This window comes from Plectropomus leopardus, chromosome 22 (assembly GCF_008729295.1).
Source record: "Plectropomus leopardus isolate mb chromosome 22, YSFRI_Pleo_2.0, whole genome shotgun sequence".
In the NCBI taxonomy this organism is placed as follows: domain Eukaryota; kingdom Metazoa; phylum Chordata; class Actinopteri; order Perciformes; family Serranidae; genus Plectropomus; species Plectropomus leopardus.
This window is the reverse complement of record NC_056484.1, coordinates 8,576,007-8,596,762: the sequence shown is the minus strand read 5'-3', so window position 1 is coordinate 8,596,762 and position 20,756 is coordinate 8,576,007. Positions and strand designations below refer to the sequence as shown.

At 41.5% G+C, this 20,756-nt stretch overlaps 1 protein-coding gene across 1 annotated transcript in view; it reads left to right on the top strand.

Annotated features, from left to right (window-relative positions):
- The window catches only part of sema3aa (sema domain, immunoglobulin domain (Ig), short basic domain, secreted, (semaphorin) 3Aa), a 41,181-nt gene extending 22,815 nt beyond the window's left edge, over positions 1-18,366 (top strand). The window contains exons 4-17 of the mRNA XM_042510947.1: positions 3,039-3,158; positions 4,868-4,958; positions 5,059-5,178; positions 7,683-7,825; positions 9,353-9,467; positions 9,567-9,636; positions 11,808-11,952; positions 12,094-12,313; positions 13,307-13,398; positions 13,503-13,544; positions 13,772-13,929; positions 15,549-15,616; positions 16,548-16,696; positions 17,637-18,366. Of these exons, the coding sequence (XP_042366881.1) occupies positions 3,039-3,158; positions 4,868-4,958; positions 5,059-5,178; positions 7,683-7,825; positions 9,353-9,467; positions 9,567-9,636; positions 11,808-11,952; positions 12,094-12,313; positions 13,307-13,398; positions 13,503-13,544; positions 13,772-13,929; positions 15,549-15,616; positions 16,548-16,696; positions 17,637-18,365 (2,262 nt within the window). The 3' untranslated portion in view covers position 18,366. The remainder of the gene's footprint in view (positions 1-3,038; positions 3,159-4,867; positions 4,959-5,058; positions 5,179-7,682; positions 7,826-9,352; positions 9,468-9,566; positions 9,637-11,807; positions 11,953-12,093; positions 12,314-13,306; positions 13,399-13,502; positions 13,545-13,771; positions 13,930-15,548; positions 15,617-16,547; positions 16,697-17,636) is intronic.
- The last annotated feature ends 2,390 nt before the right edge of the window (positions 18,367-20,756 follow it).

Below are 20,756 nucleotides of genomic sequence, written 5' to 3'. Positions count from 1 at the left end.
AATATTTCTGGCAGCACCAAATCGCAGAAAACACAATGATGAGGTATTTGCAAGCTGTGAAAATGTTTACCCTTGAAAATGAGGCGGTGAGAGCAGAGACGGAGTGCAGCATGGAGAGGCCTTGATTAGGACATTACTAAAGCATTCAGAGCTCCCAAAGTGATGCATTTCTCCAAAACCACAATTTACAGCCGCAGAACAAATGTAACAGCTGCCCCTTTCCAAAATGCCTGATGGCTGTATCATTCTCTTTGGCAGGATGAGTGTGTAACATGGCCCAGGTTGTTGCGTTTGATTCAGCGAACAAAAGGTTCAGATACTGGAGTGTGGATTCACGATTTTGTCGAGCTGCCTGATGTCTTTCTGAACACTTTCCCAGATATTTCAGATATTAAAGGAAAAATAAAAATTTCCAATGCATTTTCCATATTCAATTAGAGACCTCAGCATAATCTCAAAATTCGCTCAACTCGTCCAAATATATACAAACCCACATTCAAATCTGTCCACCCATTTCTCTCATGGAAAATCATCAATACCCGGTCCGAAGAGAGTCATTAGTTTGATCCAATAATGACTCATTTATCCTCTGCGGGTGTTGTGGTTTGCACATAATGACATGGTTTGTGATCAGGGAGTCCATTTTTCACCTGGGGGCACAACAGAGCCGCATGTTTGAGTGACTCGCATAACTATCGTCTGTCAGTGTTTATGTGCAACCTACCTACCACATAGCTAATGAGTCAAACTCGAAGACAGCCATGTCAAATCCTAAACAGAGCTGACATTGGACAGGGATTATAGGAGTTGGTGAAATGCATATAATAAGGTCGTGAGAATGATGTGGGGGGGACATATGCACCCGCTGTGCAACAGTAGAAAACACAGAGGGTAAAGTCATTAAAGTTGCACAGTTGAATAGACGCAGAGACGTGCAGGATTGAGGTCAGCCACAAGGATTCATGCAAGTTGGGTCTTACTCTGTAAACTCAGCAATAGTCCTATGGCTGAAATGTGCAATCTTTGTTAGGATGGGTTAATGATAACATGCACAGTTTAAAGGTGTTGCATGCTTGAATGAAACCTGGTCAGTGAGAAACTACTAGAAACTAGTTTTGTATTACAACAGGGTAAAGGTAAACTATGCGGGATTTTCCTAAAAAACAAAGCATCAATTAAATGTATAAAGGAAGTAATCCCTCTCAATCATCACTTATGACTTGCGAGAAGTATGATGGTGTGTTTATCTGCAGATTCTCTGTCCTCTGCAGTGTTTGAATGTAACTAGGTACATTTACTCAAGTACTGTACTTAAGTACAAATTTTAGGTATTTGTACTCGAGTATTTTCTTTTCATGTCACTTTATACTGTTACTCCAATATATTTAAGAGGGAAATATTGAATTTTTTTTAACTTCTCGAGTGGCACAAACATCACTGGAAATGCAAAGATGTATTACTTAGAATTACCTTAGTTCAGTGGCACAAACACTGCTGGAAAATCAGCCAACGGTTGCTAAAAAGAAACCACTTTCAGTGGCACAAAGGTTGCGGGAAACGCAGATTTGGACTGCTAAAAAGAAAACACCAAAATTCGGTGGCACCAATGCTGCTGGAAACATGGCCAGCAGTCTCTAAAAAACATCCAGTTTTGTTGTTTGTTGGTCTTCATCAGCAATCTGCAGTATTTCACAGCAGAGCATGCTTAACTTGGTGCCACTTATATACTACATCACTCTAGAAACACCGTTATGATGTGTATGAAATGTACAAATATACATGTTTTGCAGAAATGTACAATGCAAATATTTTCTATATAGACTGGGCTATATATTGCTGGGTTTTATGTGCGGGACTATTTCTTGGCTGGGTGCAGTGACTTGCCAGCTCACTGTTTCTACCTCATTTCATTCTTTATGTTGAGGTAAGTTAACAGGCTGCTAGCTGAAGCAATGACTAAGCATCATTTTCAAAATGTCAAACTCTACCTTTAAGCAAATTTCTGAGGAGGCGAAAGAGTCAGAGTTTAAACATGAATTTCTGCCTTTCTGAATAAAAGCCAGAAATTCTGTTTGCTGGAGAAGCTTTGCACTGTGTGATCCCAGAATCAATTTGGTGTTGCACTGGAAAATGTCATCACTCAAACCTGAACTCAGTGGAAGCCTCGAATCCATTTATGTCTCATATGAGGGACATCATCAAATCATCATACTGAAATGTCTGTGAGGTTTGGAAGCCTGAGGAGATACATGTGTTAAAGGGGAGAAAGACTGAAGGGTAATTTGGCTGTCTGCATGTGATGTGATGTGTGCGCTGCGTTTCCAAATCCCCAAGCAAATGTCTACTTATTTGTTAGGTGGATATTCAGCGTGTATGTTTAATAAGGCAAACCCCAGCCTAATCTCTTAAACACATGTGCCCAAATCAACTCCTCGAGGCTGCTAATAACCCTCCTACATTAACCAATCCCGTTGATTAGCACTCTAATAAACAGTCTCACACCACTGGGACTATCAGCATGTGCTGGCCAGCCAACCCAAACACCCCCGGTAAATTCAAACATATGGATCATTAAAGATCTGAGATAGATTTGACTTACAGGTGGGATTTCCTTGAAGGAGACTTTTATAAGTCTTTTCCAATCCAACTGGAAAGTCCCCGCTTTAAAGGGAATTCCAACAGAGCTTTTCTATATTCTCCATTATTCTCTGCTTCCTATTAGTCTCTAGTTTCAACTCAATCACAGCAGTGCTTTTCTCTATTAAAAGTGTCAACGTTATTTTCATAAAGGATAAAACTTAATTCAAACTGTATGATACGGAGGAGGCTTTCTGGAGGTTAACGTTAACATATGCAATCGCTTTCATAAAATTCCACATGCTTTGCAAGGCTATATAATATACTATCCTGGTAGGATTACTACACAAACAGAGAAAGGTATTGCCTACAAAATATCTCTTTGCCAGATGTATGTCTCACTGTATGATATTATACATTGGCAATAGTTTTTAATGTTCCATGTCTTATTTCTTTTCCAGAAAGAGTGTTCTAACTTCATCCGGGTCCTCCAACCCTACAACCAGACCCACCTGTACATCTGTGGCACAGGAGCCTTCCACCCCATCTGTTCTTTCCTGGAAATGGGCAAGAGGGCAGAGGTAATACATCGGATGCATTAATGTTGGTTCAAAAAATATTTCACATGGTAAATCAGTTACATATAAAGGCAAAGCTAATCTTGATCACAATTGAGCGTTCATTAATGAGTCCTGAAATTTGACACCAGTGCTTAAGTTAAGTAACGACACAGAGTACTTTATTGTTTTTTAAAAGAATTTGTGCTCATACACAAACACACACGGCCCTGTTTACATCACTTCAGAGGACATTACACTGATTTTTTTTTCAGTCATTTCCTGACATCTCCTAACCAAAACTACTACTTGCCTAACCCTTAACTTAACGCTAAGCTTAACCCAAGTCCTCTCTAAAATTTAACAGTATACCTTATGAGGACTTGCCAACTCAACACATCAAGACGACGGCCATTGGAGAGCATCCGTCTCCCTATTTTTTGCAGCGTATCCCACACTGTTGGCTCTCTTTTTAAGGCTGATTTAGCATGTTGAATCTGTGTCAGAGACACTAGAGTCCGTCAGTAGATGAAATTACTCTGACAAACAGTAACCAGACAAGAGATGGAAGTCAAGGATGTGAGATTGAAATAAACTTTTTATATGGGTTAAAATTATGTTTTGTGGGCATGGAGCTCTTTGGTTGAAAGGGTGTGTAATCTTTGGGTTATTGCTTGTTCGCACACAGTAAATATCTTTTGTTTTTTAACATCAGGTTGTTTTGTTGATGTGCTAACTGGCTAAAAAGCACCTTGAATCCGTCCTGTAGGTCTCCCAGTTTCCCCTTTTGTATGATAAATACAAACTACTGCCACCTGCTGGTATGGAGAGTTTTTCTCTATTTACACAGGTGCAAAAAACATGCTAGTTGGCTATTTGCTGTAGTCTTTGTGGTGTGTTCAAAGCAACATTTTGGCTGAGACAAAAGCAACGTGAGACAATGCAACAGTTGGCCTTCCTCACCCCTAGATCTTTGATGTGGGTATGGTGTGTCTGGGCCTTAAAGGCAGGTGGGTCCCCACAATGTGATTGTGTTCCAGTGTCTCCACAACATGACTAATGCATGCTTTCACACACACACACACACACACACACACACACACACACACACACACACACACACACATTTTTCTGTCAAGCACAGCAGTAACCATTCCCTTCATTGATTATTTTCTCGTCAATGTTTTCTTTTGTGTGAGGAAGTAGAGTAAAAAAGTGGTCACTACATGGTTCGACTTCAGCCGATGGAAATTAAACAACCTCTCCCCTACATAAAGGTTTAATCAGTCATCTTGATAAAGGTCTACAGGTTAATCAATGCACCAGTGTGGGTTCTGCAGATCAACAATGGGGAGGGGAGTGACTGTTAGCACCATGCAGGTTTTGAGTATAGAAGACCCTGCATGCATTCACTTGCATTTAAAGTAGTGTTGTCAGTAACTGATTTAAAGAAAAGTGAGTCTGGTCCCTCTTTTGAGACTTTTGTTTTGAGTCGGAGTGTGAGCTGTGCTTTTGCTGCCTGATTCCACTGTATACCCAGTTATTCCTTCTTGTTACAGAAATTATCGTTGATCTATGACCAAAGCAGAACAAATCTGGCTGCCTACCCCAAAAGCAGCTCACTATAATGAGAATTTGGTGTAATTTGAAACACAGGCTATTTATGCACCTTTAGCCAGGCTCAATGTGGTTTTCACTGGCCTCGTGCTGAACTTCGATCCTTTCCACTACAGGACAACATCTTTCGACTGGCCTCCCATTTTGAGAACGGCCGCGGGAAAAGCCCTTACGACCCCAAAATGCTGTCAGCCTCACTCCTGATCGGTGAGTTTGATCTCTTGCCTTGATTAGTTCCAGGAAATACACATATTCACTGCAGAATGAACTGGTCATTTGTTCCTAACTACACTTTTCTCACTGGCAGATGGAGAGCTGTACTCTGGCACATCTGCTGATTTCATGGGAAGGGACTTTGCTATTTTCCGTACCCTGGGAGATCATCATCCAATCAGAACAGAGCAGCATGATTCAAGATGGCTGAATGGTAAAAGAAAAAAGTTTTGATTCGCAACAGCGGTCGAAAAAACTGAATTTCATGCATTTTCCTTAAAAAAAGTTAATCTATGTTTTTTACAATCTAGTTTTTGAAGAGTTATTTTGTGTCATTTGACATTGCAGTTTATCTTTTTGGGTTTTGTCATTGTAGTCTCCCCAAATACGTTGCCTTTTTTTTCCAATTTTTATTTCTATTTTAAAGCTTACTGTGGAGGCTAATAGTGTTCAGACTGCCAAAACTTGATAACATACATTTCAAACCTCCCAAACTCTATCAAACTTTACTATTAAAGTAAAATTGGACACTTGTGGCACACATAAACCTCAACTACTCCGTACAAGGTGGAAGTAAACCCTTATCATTGGCCAGTTTTGAAGACGACCACAGAGGTTTTCAACGGACTTTGAAGCATTAAATTCTCCCACAAGCCTCGAGTCTCCGATCATTTCCATTCATGTGCAGACATCAGATATCAGAGCCCATTCACAAAGTCACTGGATTTGCCTGTGCTAGTAAGATTAGCGCGGCAGCGGGGGTTATTGACTGTTCAGTCTGTCTGGCTATCTTTCGGCACCGCGGAGGACTTAGGGAGCCACAAAAGGTCAGTTTGAACCTTTCCCTCAAGCTGTGCCATCCCTTTTTCCCCCCTCTTTCCCACAGAACTAATCCGTTCTCAGCTGTTTTCCTGTAGTGGAGTCAAATTCCTCCACCCTCAACCACCCTCTCTCCCTCCCCCAGCACCATCAAAAATCACAAACACTGCTCTCTGCTGTGCTGATTACTGTGACATATTAATAAAGAGCGACTTAAAAGGGAGAAGCCATTGTTACAGCGTTAATCCCCATCGATCTTTCACCTTGTTCAAACAAATACGCCGGGGACTGCATCCATTTGGCAAAATCCAACTCCTTCTCCACAAAGGAGGGATTGTAATTGCATGGATTACTGGGATGGGGATATTCTATTGAGCCTTTATCAACAAGGTTACATGGTACTCAAATGTAACAAGAAACTCGGGGATGAATCTTTAATAGCAGTTGGGTCTAAAAAAGGATTTAGGGTTAAATGAGGGCTTTGCCGGTCTTTATTCATGCAGTTTCTTTACGCATCTCTTCACAGTTCAACCTTTTGAAACCTGAGCACACTTATTTGATTTTTTTCAAAAACTATGGGAAGAAGGCAACAAGCAAACAAACAAAACATGGCCCAAAAATAAGCAATAAAAAATGTTGAAAAATGTTTTACTCTTTTTTCTTAATAAGAAAAAAAGAGGGGAAAAACAAACAAACAAGAAAATGACCTAAAAATAAGTGCTGAAAATATTTGTATTTATTTATTTAACATATTCTATTATGTTTTTTTCTGTAACATAATTTTTAAAAATAAATTTATTTTAAATGTTAAAAAAAATTGGTTCGTTTCCCAATAATCTTTCCCTCTTTTTTAAAACTAATTTTTAGGTCGTTTTCTTGTCACCCTGTACTTATTTCTTGCAATTTGTGGGACATTTCTTGCCAACTTTGATACTGTCTTTTACTCTCATTTTTAAGGAAGAAGTAAAACCAAATTGCTCAGATTTCAAAGTGTTAGATAGCTTGTGAAAAGTGTCTGAGTGCAGCATCAGAAAACCGATGTCAGTCGGGGTTTCAAAGGGTTAATGCCCTCTCAATCAACATCGAGGTTGGATTGAACTTCAGTGGCCTTTTGTTGGAATTAAATGTAATGAGTTGTACGACCTCAATGGTTGGCGACACCGTCAGAAGCCTGTTTTTGTATGCAAGGGCACACAAGGCAGAATTTATGAATGTGTAGATTTAATGGCACATATTCACATAGTGGAGCTATGAGGCGTGTGTGGGGTACGCATGATTCATACCAGAGGTCTCGCACCCGCACAGCACTTATAAATCTGCTCCCCACTTTGGCCACACTCGTCTTTTTCACAGCTACTCTATATCCTAAACGGCCATGGAGGCGTAACATGGCACTGCTTGTTTCTCTCCGGCTAACCCCGGAGATTTCAGACACAGGCTCGTTTTACGCGTGACGACGCCTCAGTGACCATGGCCACCTTTCCTCAGTCGCCTCAAGTTAAGAGATATCCCCGGCCCCGAGGCCTCGCTTTGCCCTGTTTAGCTTTGATTTCCTCTCGCGCTTAAAATCGAGATAAATTTATTCAAGTGTTTCGGGGACAATCAGAGCCATGTGTGTTTGTGAGGATGTGGCCTACAGAAGGGGTTATGTGGGATTTGGACTTGGAGGGCTCACTTGGGGTAAAGTCAGATACTGTAACACAAGGGTGTAAAGTGAATGGCTGTTATTACTGAGCCGTGACTGGAGAATATCACGGGGGATTTGGTTTCGGAGGTGTAAAATAGGGGTGAGAGGATTGTCATTGGGGCAGAGGTTGGATTGTAAAATTTATGTGTGTATGAACACATCTTACAGCAGACAATGCTTCTGTGCTTCATGTATATTCTGTTTCCCTCCAGACCCCAGGTTTATAGGTGTTCACTTGATCCCGGAAAGCGACAACCCTGAAGACGATAAGATCTTCCTGTTTTTCAAAGAGAATGCCATGGACGGAGAGCACACTGGCAAAGCTACCATCGCCAGGATAGGACAACTGTGTAAGGTAACAACACACACACAAACAAAATCTTCATCACAGTTTACACTGAAGCAATGAAAATATTCATAATTAGGGATGTAACGATACATAACATCATGTAACAGTGTCAATATCTGCAAAGATATTACACAGTGCATTCAACTATCACTCCTTGTCGGAAATTGTCACGGCTCGATGACATTAACAAATGCCCATTGAGCAAGTAAATTTGTGTTCAGGCAAATGAATACCTCATGCATTTCCTGATTGGGCAAGTGTACAATAAATGGTGACAGAACTAATGAGAAAAATCTAACATCCTGGACACTATAGAAGTTACCTCTGGGATCAATAATGTTGTGAATGACATAATGTTACTAACAGTAAATATCTCTAGAACGTTGCATAGATTTTGTCCAGAAGCTAACATTAGCTGTTGTGCTGTTCCAATTCGAGCTTTGCCCATTTTTCCGTGCTGATAACTGTGCTGTGGCTGCACATTTGTTTCCAGCCTTGGCCCTTAGCTGCATGTCATCCTCTCTCTGTCTCTCCCACTTTCTTGCTTGAACTGTGCTATCAAATAAAAAGTAAAAAAGCCCCCCAAAATAATCTTTACAAAAAACTCCCCCCGGCCACCTTAAACTGGCCAAAAAACAATGTTTACATTAGAATCTTGTCATTGTTATCTGTTAGTGTTATGCTTTATACATTAATAAATCATAAAATTGTCCTGATCTTTGTTGATTTTATTTATTTTACAAAAACAAGCTTAATGTAAAGCCCTGATGGCATGATTTTTGTTTAAACAGAAGAGGGCGCAATCATACAAAGCTCACTCACTCACAGATACCCCTTTTCCACCAACATGTAACAGGTTCCCTTCTGCTTTTTGACCAGAAATAAATTGTTTTGGAACCAAAAAAGTTTCTCGCCAGTTGGAACCTAAAAATTTCAGGTTTTCCTTAGCGTGAAGAATAACACCAGTGGGCATGTTACACTCTACAGGTTGGAAAGAGAGATTGGAGAAGGCAACAATAGAGACCTTTACTAAGAAATTTCTGAAAATGAAGAGTGTGCAGTGGTCATATTAGTAGCTGGTCCATGCTTGTTTTTGGATAAAAACAAATATTTGTAATAACAGAACAAAAGTTTGACGGTAATCAATGCATTTTGCCATCTTGCTGCTACTGTTTACCTCCAATGTACATTATGCAACGCTCTTTGTTGATGGCACATGCTCGATGGTTGTGGTTTTGATTCTACTTAAAACCGGTGTAAATGAGAGCTGGTTCACCAGATAGAACCAGGGTTCCAAGAGTCCTAAATGGAACCAGTTCAAGAAAACATCAGCTTTGTTTTTTTCCTTTTTTAAATTTTGTGATCAATATTGTATCGTGGACTTTTTACTGTGATATACCATGAATTTCTGGTATCGTTACATCCCTATTTATCATACTTCTTAAGTTTCTCCACAGGTTTCACAAAAAAACAACATATTTTTGTCAGAGTCTGCAGAGATAATATTGAGGTTATTATGTGTTTGCAATACAGAATGACATGGGAGGTCACAGGAGTCTGGTGAACAAGTGGACCACTTTCCTCAAGGCCCGGCTAATGTGTTCAGTGCCCGGGGTCAACGGCATTGATACACACTTTGATGAGCTGCGTAAGTGTGTGTTCTTTATTTGGATTTGAAGTTAACCTCACAGACTCTCCTTCAAAAGCCATTGAAAAGCCTCACCTTCACCTTTTTTTCGCTTTACAGAGGATGTGTTTCTCATGAGCTCCAAGGACCCAAAGAATCCAGTTATCTACGCAATATTCACCACATCCAGGTATAAACCCATCCAGAACTTTTCACGATGACCTCCAAAAAATGTGCACGCAAAGGCTCAAACAGCTTGTCAGACGCTGGTAGTATAATTTTTGTTTTGTTGATTTGTTGCTAGGAGATCAGAGGGAGATGAAATAAATTCAGCGGGCAACTGTCCTGGACAAGTTATTTCCTCTGTATCTGAAAAACACACGCTTCATATTTCCCTTCAAGAATTCTTCCTTTATCTGTAATTTCCTAACCATTTCAAATGACACGGCAAGATGCGAGCGACCAAGCGTGCCCCCGTCAAATTCCCAGACAGCGCTCCCCGTCCCGTAATCCACTTACAGGTGTCTCATGGCTGCTTTCTCCACATATGGTTCCCCTCCCCTCGTCTCAGAATTGCTTTTAGCCGATTCCCAGCTACCTGTCCCCCCTTTTTTCTTTACAGCGAAACCTTGGCAGGGGCTTATAGGGAAATCAGATTATGGAGCAGGAAAGGAGCGAGAGAAACACGATATTCACTCAGCAGGAACGCGCGTCTCTGCCCTGGCTGCCGCCCCAGCCTTGAATGGGGTTTTCAGAGGGCCGGGTGGGGCTCTATTGAAGCACGCAGAGAGGTGAAGGCATGGGGCGAGGCAGATAAGTGAGTTAAAATGGCACAGATGGTGGCACTTATCATGATGATGAATTTGCATTTTGGGATGGAGGAGGGGGTGTCCAGTAGTGTCTTTTTGAAAGGAGGACAAACACTTCATCATCAATCACCACTATGATAAGACAGGCTGAAAAGAACAGCGGCGCAAGCATACCGACGCATCGCTTGGCCCAATTCTGGAAATGCTTTCAAAGCAAGAGGTCGGATCTGCGGTGGTGGGCGTACACCTACGTTCTCACATGTGCGCCTGTGCTCACACACAAACACACGCACACTTTAAAATTCAATTACGGGGCATTGAGGAATTAGAGTGGTTTAATTGGTTTTCTAAGTGGCCGGTTTTCAGAGATGAATAGAGCCGAGATTCAGAGGGACCGGCTTTTAATATCACTGCTTAATGAGGCACAAAGAAGCCGCCACTGACAGATCAATGTTTGATTGTGCCGCTGTTTGTGTGCAATTTTGGCGGGGTCGACAGAATTCCTGCGCCTGTGTGTATCTGCACAAACACATGTTCGACCCTCTTCTTAAGCACAGATATTGGAGTGTCTTTTTTTTTTTTTGCCCTCAGAGTTAATTGAATTTCTCTGTAATTAACATTTTCAAATGCTAATCCATTCATCTTCCACGCTTTGGTGAGGACTGTCGGCTGTGTGTATGCCAGCCACATCTCTAATTAGTCTGATACAACTTCCCAGTGCAGTCAGCAAGACAAAGGACGTCCCGAAATCTTATTGAAGCGTTTGGTTCCTGCAAATGCAAGACGCTGCCTGTCCAAATTAAAATCTGCCATCTGTAAAAAGTGACAAAAAGCTGATGAATGACGTTGATTTCTGGAGCAAATAACGACATGAAATCGTGAGACTAATCCCTCTTATGTGTGTCAGAGGTTAATAGACTTCATGGTGCGCAGAGATTTAAACATCCAGCTTATTTGTCACAATCTCCACAGGAATATTTTAATAACTCTTGGAATATTCCTCAGAAACTCCCAAATTTTCCACTTTAATGAGTCACAGCTCAAATTGCTGTCTTCTGGACGACCTGAGACCGAGAATGTTTTGAAATAAAATCCACAAAATTTCCCTTTTTTTCGTATGATTGATTGACCTGCCTGATTTGGACCTTGTCTGGCAAGCGAAAGCAAAATCCACCCATCTGGCTTGTGCGAGCAAAAATATTGGAGGGGATTTCAAATGCTCTCTGAACCAGGTCTCCCGTTTTGTTGGTGGCGTGCCCAAATTCCTGTCTGTTCTCAAGAGGCTGGAAGCAATCAGAGAGAAGTTCCAATCTGTCATTCCTATACTTAGGTAATGACAACCTTGCTCCCCTCTGTCTTTGTGCGATGAAGGGTCATTTTGTTGTCTTTCTTCAGTATTTCACGAGCTCCTAATCCCTGTCTTGTGACCTATCGTTTGTGAATCCCTTTTGTTTGTCTCTGTCATCTTTCGTTCTTTCACCGCACTCTCACTCCCTCCCTCTCTTCATCCTTTAACTTTTTTTTGTCTACGTTTCTCTCTTTTTCTCTGCAGTAACATCTTTAAAGGCTCAGCAGTGTGTATGTACAACATGGCAGACATCCGAAGGGTCTTCCTGGGTCCTTACGCCCACAGAGATGGACCCAACTACCAGTGGGTGCCTTTCCAAGGGAGGGTGCCATACCCTCGCCCCGGCACTGTGAGTCTCCACATAAGCAAATCTCCAAAAATGCAGTGATTATAAAAGCATCAAAAATCAAATTAGCATACAGAAATTAAATAAATAAACATTAATCGTCTGTCAGTCATTAAAACTTACTTTTACATGTCTGATTCTCAGTGCCCCAGTAAGACATTCGGAGGATTCGACTCCACCAAGGACCTTCCTGATGATGTCATCACCTTCGCCAGGGGTCACCCAGCCATGTACAACCCAGTGCACCCGATAGGCGGGCGTCCTATCATGGTGCGGACGGACGTGGAATACCAGTTCTCCCAGCTGGTGGTGGACAGAGTGGAGGCAGAGGACGGACAGTATGATGTCATGTTCATCGGGACAGGTACACAGCTTGTCTCTGTGCTTTAACATGTCTTTTACACAGCGGCACCAAATAGTTTTAAGCTTTGAAGCTTCTTTCATGATGTTGGCATTTGAATTCTAAATCAACAATCAAATTTGAGCGCTGTGTCTCCGAGATAGCGGCTGCTGTTTTATAAAGTCTTGACCTTACCTGACGTACACAGCACAAAGAATAAGACGAAAATAAGAGAATAAGAGTCTCTGCATAATATATAACTTCTAGTGGGTCATAAATGGTGATTGGGAGGGATAACTTCTGTATGAGTCTACATGTTTTGTTTTTTTTGTCGTAAAGTCCAGCATATTATATCGTTTACTTGAATTATATGTCCCGATGCACTCATAAGGTGTTTTGTTTCCTGCTGCAAAAAGACTCTGAATCCCACACAGCAAACCAAGTCCTCTTGGTGCAGTTTTGAACACAGTTCAGAAATGTGAAGAGAAAAATGGGGAGAAAATGAGCTCTGATGATGCATCACAATCCAACTCTAACTTTCTTTTTTTTCTTATGAAAGAAATTTTTGGTTTGATGGCAGACTCTTTTTCTTTCGAATTTTTTGTATTTTTATTTTTTTAAATCAGAAAAATATTGACTCATAGATTTTCATATTTTTTTATATTGTATTTATTTTTTATTAACCTGAAAATTATTGCTGTTTTCCTCTCCTTTTGAAAAAAAAGAAATTCATGCATTTGTTTGGAATATATATATATATATATATATATATATATATATAACATTTTCTTTTTTTTAAAAAGCATCTAGAATCTATAAATTAAAAACTACAAGTAAAAACTGTATTCAGAGAAATCTTCATTTATTCACAGTAAACATAAAGAAATTGCACATATTCCAACACAGAGAGGCAGCTGCAGATTTAGACTTTAAAATGTGAATTTCATTACTAGTAAACATGATCTCAACATACTTTTATTCACATACACTGTATCTAAGTGTCTTTTTTTCTTTCAGACATGGGCACGGTGCTGAAGGTGGTGACGATCCCCAGAGAGAGCTGGCACGACCTGGAAGAGGTGGTGCTGGAGGAGATGACTGTCTTCAGGGTACGACATTGAAAATTGAGTGTTAACAACAATTTATGCACCTGATGTCTATAAATATAGACACAATGTCCATAGATAGTAAAGCAGCTGTTTGTTTTGTGCAGGAGCCGACTCCCATTACTGCTATGGAGCTGTCCACCAAGCAGGTAAAGACTTGTTTTCACACATAATAATTTATCCAAAAGTTGTTGACAGAACCGAAACTAAAAAGTGAGAGCTTCTGGGCCCTTAAGCAAACACTGATATACAAAGAAATTCAATGTGCCTACTGAGAGCCAAACCCACAGCCACCTTCATTTACGAGAACATTTCCAAGTGAGCCTCACAGGAATACTCAACTTTTACTTCTTCGCTCTTTCTTTCGCTCCCACAGCAACAGCTGTACCTTGGCTCGGGCCTGGGTGTATCGCAGATGTCTTTGCACCGTTGCGAGGTGTATGGGAAAGCTTGCGCTGAGTGCTGCCTGGCCAGAGACCCTTATTGCGCCTGGGACGGCACCGAGTGCTCGAGATACTTTCCTACCGCCAAGAGGTAGGGAGCGCACATGCAGCAAACAAATCTTTGACCTTTATTTATCCTCGGAGGGTTTGCTGAGCATGCATGCTTCTTTTCAGCAACATCCTGCCTTTGTATTAATGTCGTCACAACACCTGGGAGTTATCAGTGCACCTGCAGCCTGCTGTTACAATGGGCTTTAAATGCTTTGCTCAAGGGCATCTCAGCCTTGTTTCTGTAACGTCAGATTTTCGTTGGCCTATTAGCAAGTGCTGTGAGTCCAAAAAAAAAAAAAAATGGTTACATGGTACATGCCAAAACATCTAAACATGGAAGTAATCCGGAGACAAAATACTGCACGGGCACAAAATACAGTCATTAAATACACGCATGCATTCCAAGAGGTACAACCTGGGTTATAACTTCTGCCAACAACAGTTGTTCTGAGTTGCGATCCCGTCACCCAACAGCCCAAAAAATACACACACACACAGTCATAAAGACACACACGAATATACATCTCCGCAAGCACTCACACACTAAATTATAGCCAACAGGAGCCGTCTGACCGCCTCACCCTGCAGCCAGGAGGTATGAACATACACACCCTCAAATTACCCTCTGCTGTATCCAGCGGGATTAGGCTGACCACCGCAGCCCTCACACACACGTCGCACTACACCCCTGCATCTCATTCATCCAGAACTTCTCACACCAGCACAAGTAGGCCAGTGGGTATACTCCAGCCTGGCAGGGTTACAGAGGAGGTGGCACACCCCGTGGTTAAGGCCAGGACCGGCTCCTCTCAGCTCTCCTCTCAACACTGCAAATATTTTCCCTCCCCGAATGAGAACCAGACACCCGGCCCCGCACGTGCTGAGACAGCCAAAAAAGACAGGAATGTTAGTCCATTCAAAGGAGGGATGTGTGAGAGAACGAGGCAGAAAGACGAGCATCTAAAACATGTATGACACACAGAAATTAAGATTTTTGTGTGCAGAATTCACCCTAACCCGCCCAGCACCAAACTGACCATTTTTCTCCATCTGTTTCTTTTTTTTTTACCTCTCCCCTTATTTTCCTCTACCTTTACTTCCTTCTTTCCATTCCTCGCCTCACCTTTGGCTTACCCCACCTCTCCTCCCGGCTTTGATTTTTACAGCTAGATTTTAAACCATGGCAACTAGAACCAGAGGAGACAAAGTCAGTCAGTAAAGCCAGGATATGAAAACGTCGCACCATCGCAGTAAAAATAAAAAGCTGAATGACATAGTGGACTTTCTTATGGAGAGGACAAAGAGTGGGGCTGCTTTTACAAGGTTTTTCAAGGGTGAAACAATGCTGTATGTGTTTCATAATAACGGCTCATCAGAAGGCAATGAAGCACGCTGTTTCATTGCTCGGCAGGTTTATATTTCTTACGTTTTGCCAGCTTTTTTTACTCACAGTGGAATAAAGGTTCAACAAATATCCACTCTCCAGTCCTGAAGAAGCTGAGTGTGGAATAGTGTTGGGTAACATTGCCCCCTAGTGGTTAAAACGAGACAGTACAGTGAGCAGGACATGTGATAAGTGCATTATTGCTTTATTCTTTGTTGCTTAAATTATCAGTACACCCACTTCCACCATTAACTGTCTTTGTGTTTTCTTTCCAGGCGAACCAGACGGCAGGACATCAGAAACGGAGACCCTCTCTCGCAGTGCTCAGATCTTCAGCATCATGGTACTTTAATGACCACACACAAACACACACACCCTCTTTCTGACTCACATGAATGTGTGTAATTCCAATGGAACGAATGTGAGGTCTGCTGAAGCAAGTAAAAGATTGTGTATACAGACTTTCAGCTACCTTTGATCGGCCCAAAAATCTTGATCCTCCACGAAACCACAGTTTCTGTCCAAGCCCAATGAGCCCGAACCACAGAGGCAGTTTTGGGACCGAGCCCGATTAAAAAACAGAGTTTTCCTGCTGCAAGAACACTCACAATAAACACAGTGCTTGTGAAGAGAAAAATGTTAGGAAAATTATTATGATAATGCACCAGAATCCAACTTTTACTTTATCAGTATTATGAAAGATGTTTTCTGTTTGCTATGTTTTGTGTATTTTTTCTATACAAAATTAACAGATAAATTCCTATTTTATTTTAATGTCAGACCAAAAATAATCATTTATTACTTTACAAGGGCTGACGTGTTTCCGCGCTGCATTTCTCCTTCTTGTCTTCCTCCACTAGTCTGTTTTCGGCTGTATGTCTCACGCTCAACAGGTTTGGCAGAACCTGAGTGCGTACAGCGTACGCTGTATCATAAAGACGATGCTCAACACTCTCCGCTGTATGTTACACACATCTCTCCCTCTGCTGGGGAGGCAGAGGCAAACACTGCTGGCCAAGTCGCCTTGCAGCCTCTCTTTCTTTGCACACGCTCTATCTCTCTCCCCCAGCTCTCCACTCTTATTTCTTCATTGTCCTTCAGCTCTATTTATGCAAGAGAACTGCCAGTTTCATAAAAAATAAACCAATGAAAAACGCCAGTCAACTGGCAAGAATAATCTCAGTCAGCTCAGGCAGAGAATCAAAGCTCTATCTCTCCTTTTCTTGCCACATGTCTCATTGCCCTCGCCTGTGTGTGTGTTTCGGTTTGAGTAGATGACGTGGACGGCTTTGGAGGCAGCGTGGAGGACAGGAGTGTGTACGGTGTGGAGAACAGCAGCATGTTCCTGGAGTGCAGCCCCAAGTCTCAGAGAGCGCTCATTTACTGGCAGCTGCAGAAGCCCAACGACGACCGCAAGCACGAGGTGCGTATGTTTCTCACATCATTGCTGATTTTTGTCAAATGCAGCTGCGTGATTGTAAAAGCCACACATCCTTTTTTGGATGAGCTCGATTTCACGCTAATTTAATTGCTGCAAAGAAAACATCATCTCTGCACCTTTTTGTCTCTGTGTTATCATGTAATGACCCATTTGACCTTTAAGCCCCGAGGGTGCTAGCCTTGGGGTGTGGATGTTTAGATTGACTTTTAACCCAATGATGTAACTAATTACTTTTGCCTGACTTTCTTCTGTGGCTGTATTTGTCTAACCGGGCCTTCAGGGCGTGTGGTTTTAAATACTGATAACAAGAAGAAATACAATACAAAAAGTTTAATCCGAGTCGCAGATCCGAGAGTTTTAGGGGAATACTTCACCCACAGAATGATCATTTGTGTATTAGTTACTCATCCCATGAAGGTAGGCAATAAAAACAAAGTATTCCTCCAGAATTCAACATAACATTGAGGGAGTAATCAATATACAAATGATGATTTTGTGGGTGAAGTTCTTTTTTAAGGTTCATTAGAAACAGACCACAGCACAGCAGGTAGAAATATTAAGAGGAAGGATTTTACTTCTTTGGGAAATTATCACAGCAGCAATCATGATATCTTCTATAAGCATAATCTATTATTTATTTTTATGACAGATCAAAAATGCGGGAGCCTTTTTAACACAGTGCTTTTGTCTGTATGAACGTGGCCTCAGGTTGTACTGAAACTGTATTGTTGAGGTTCACTCAGCATGAAGTGTGTTTTGAGTTTGATACCAAAAGGCTGCTTTCATATTCATGTGCTGTCGGAGGAAAATGTATTTGTTTTGTTCCCACCTTAAATCTAAATTATTTCCCAAAAATAATGAATGTTTGTCCCAATATTTGCTCTTTATTTATCATTGTCTTTCTCTCTGCTACTTCTTTCAGATCAAGCTCGATGACAGGGTGCTCCGTACAGACCAGGGTCTGCTCATACGCAGTCTGGCCCAGTCTGACTCGGGGGTCTACCACTGCCAGGCCGTCGAACACGGCTTCATCCAGCCCCTGCTGCGCCTCAACCTCCAGGTCATCCCCGCCCAGAGACTGGGTGACATCCTGCCTGGATTATCTGGAGGCGGCGGAGGTCACTCTCCCAAGCACAGGCTGTGGTATCGAGACTTCCTGTCTCTCCTGGACCACCCAGACCTCAACAGCGTGGAGGAGTTCTGCGATCGAGTTTGGAAGAAAGAACGCAAACAGAAGAGGGTGAAAACGCCAAGCGGCAGCAGTCAGAGTAAACCTGAAAGCACCGGCGCTTCCAACCTCGCGTTACGGCCTAAAGCTTTGCCTCCAAACGCCCAGAAGCAACAAGCCAGTCCACCACAGAGCCGACCATGGCCTCAGGCTGGCGCTCCGACAGCGGACGGGCCGGCACGGAGCCAGACTACCCAGAAAGCTCAACCAAATCTGGGTACCTTCAGCGGCCAGGCGCCAAAGAACAATCAGAAGACGCAAAACAACCAGAAGGGGCAGGGCGGCCTGGCTGGCTCTCAGGTCGTCGGGGGTTCTCGGGCAAGCAGCAGCCAGCATGCGGCCAAGTGGAGACGGATGCAGGAAAACAAGAAGGGCCGCAACAGGAGGACCCATGAGCTCCAAAGACCCCCGCGTAGCGTTTGAGCAAAAAAAACAGCACACACATGCAGCCAGATGTACACACACAAGCACAAAACCATGCATCCACACATAAACACACAAACACATTCTGTAGATTGTGTGTCCAATGTATGATTCAGTGACCTCGCCATGATAACAGCAGAACCATAAAAAAAAACAACACTTATAGGTAGCTGCACTCGACAATAGAGCTCTCATTCAAAGACACAAACGCACATAAACCTGTGAAGAGGACAAAGAGGACTGAAAAACTGGAATGCATACTGTAAATGTGTGAGGATAAGGCCTGGCAGACACTTCAACCTCCTGTACATAAGCTACTAAAATCAAACTGGGACAAAAAGTGAGGTGTTTGTTTGCGAGCAGACGGACTCTTTATGCCGAGAGGACGGTTAATAGATACATTTACGGAAGCAGAAATGATGCCGCCCTCTGCGACCTGAGCATGTGAACTGCAAGATACATGGAATGGATTAAAAACTCTTATTTTAAAAGAACTATTTCAAGCAAAGACAGACAACAGCACCCTTAAATGAGGAATTGGAAAAGCATTATTACATGCAAAAACTGCAAAGTCATGCCGCGGTGCAGAGAAAGTGCTTCATCATAACCTTCTCCACCCTAGGCTGAGAATTGTGCATGTTGTTGTCAATCAATGTTTTAATAAGCTAGTTATTTTATGGAATTCTAGAGGCTTTTTTTTTTTTTTTTTACACCCTACCTTAAAAAAAATGTTACATTTTTTTCTTTTATATTTCCTTTCTTTTCCAGACCACTGCTTCTATTTTTGGGGGCGAAAATTACAAGCAACATAGTCATTGTGCATTATCCCGTCTGCTCTTCGAGGATTCTGTGTAAGTTATTATGTTGTTGCTTTTTCTGGGATTTATAGACTCAAATTCCAGTCGTAGGCTGTGTGCTTAAAAAAAAAAAAAAGCCAGTCTGAAAGTTGTTTTGTGTACATATATACAACAAACTTAACTCTCTGTGTATATACAGTACATATACAGTACAAGAACACCACTTGATTATTATTTATTGCTCATTGTTTTGTGAAAGGGTTGCATTTATTTTTGATATTATGGTATTTTTGGCTCATCGATATATTGGAGAAACAACGGCGACAGCAACTAAGGAAACTTTGATGGACCAACTGGCTGGAATCATGTCAAGGAATCCCTTTTTGGGGACGTTTAGGAGTTCAGGGGTTTGTGTCAAATGTTTGACAGAGATCCCGCTAATGATAAGCACAATTTTGTCTCTTTTTCATAACATGTCATTCTCCTAAATCCATCCGACATGTCTTTATTCATCCAGTATCCATTATGTGTAAGATAATTCCCCAAACTGATAAAACATTAGCTGTGAATCTCTGTAAGAAATAGTGGAGAAAAATGTTAAATCTAGTCTGAAGGAGAAGACACGTTATACTGCATGTGAATGCTACCTACAGTAAGTGCATCTTTTTTATCGTCTCTTTACGTGTTTTGTGTGAGAGGTAAAGTTCCCTTAATGCAAGGTGTCTATTACTTTCGTCCTTTTGCCAAAACAGTGATATTAAAAACTCTCAACTCTGGCCAAAGCTCCCTAAACGTTCAACAAAGGTACCCCCCCAATCCCTGTAACACATGACAACAGTAATGTGTCAATGCAATAAATTAGAGCTGATAGTGTTCTCGACCCAAACTTCAAACTTTGGTGTGTCCCTGATTCGGGTCTCTCCCTCAGAGTTAGAAAAAGTGAGAGGACTGAAAGTTACCGCTGCTGTAACACAGTTCTTTCTGGCATGCATTCAGTTGTCTAAATAAACATCTCTGTTACAAAAAAAAAGAAAAATCTCTTTTTTTCTGTTTTCAGTTATTCTGCACACAGTGTCCTCTGCTGCACTCTGTTTTATCTAAGGTAACACTTATGTCTGCCAGTCTAGTGACAAAACACAGCTGCACATACACAATGATAAGGTCTGCAGAAGAAAATCATTTCACCCAAATCACACAAAAAACAGACCAAGAGTTTAAAGCCGTGCTTAACCTGATCGCCAGAATAAATGTTGGCATTGTGCACTTCTGCAAACCACGAATATGTAACTTTTGTTCATTATTACGCAGCAGGTATGTTGAAACTTTTTGTTTCTGTATATTCAATAAAGCTGTGGTGAATGTGTGCATGTTTAGGCATAAAGAACACTTGGTTATGGACAGGAAAAGATCAAGTTTTGCTGGAAATGCAGGAATATCTCACTAAAAAACAACCAGCTTTATTGTTACAAGAAAATTACCTGAAAATAAACAAAAAATAAAAAATAATAGACACGAAAAAGACGTATTAAGTGATTAAGTGTTACAAAAAATATAGTTATCTGGACAGTTTTTCCTTTTTGTGGATAATAATTTA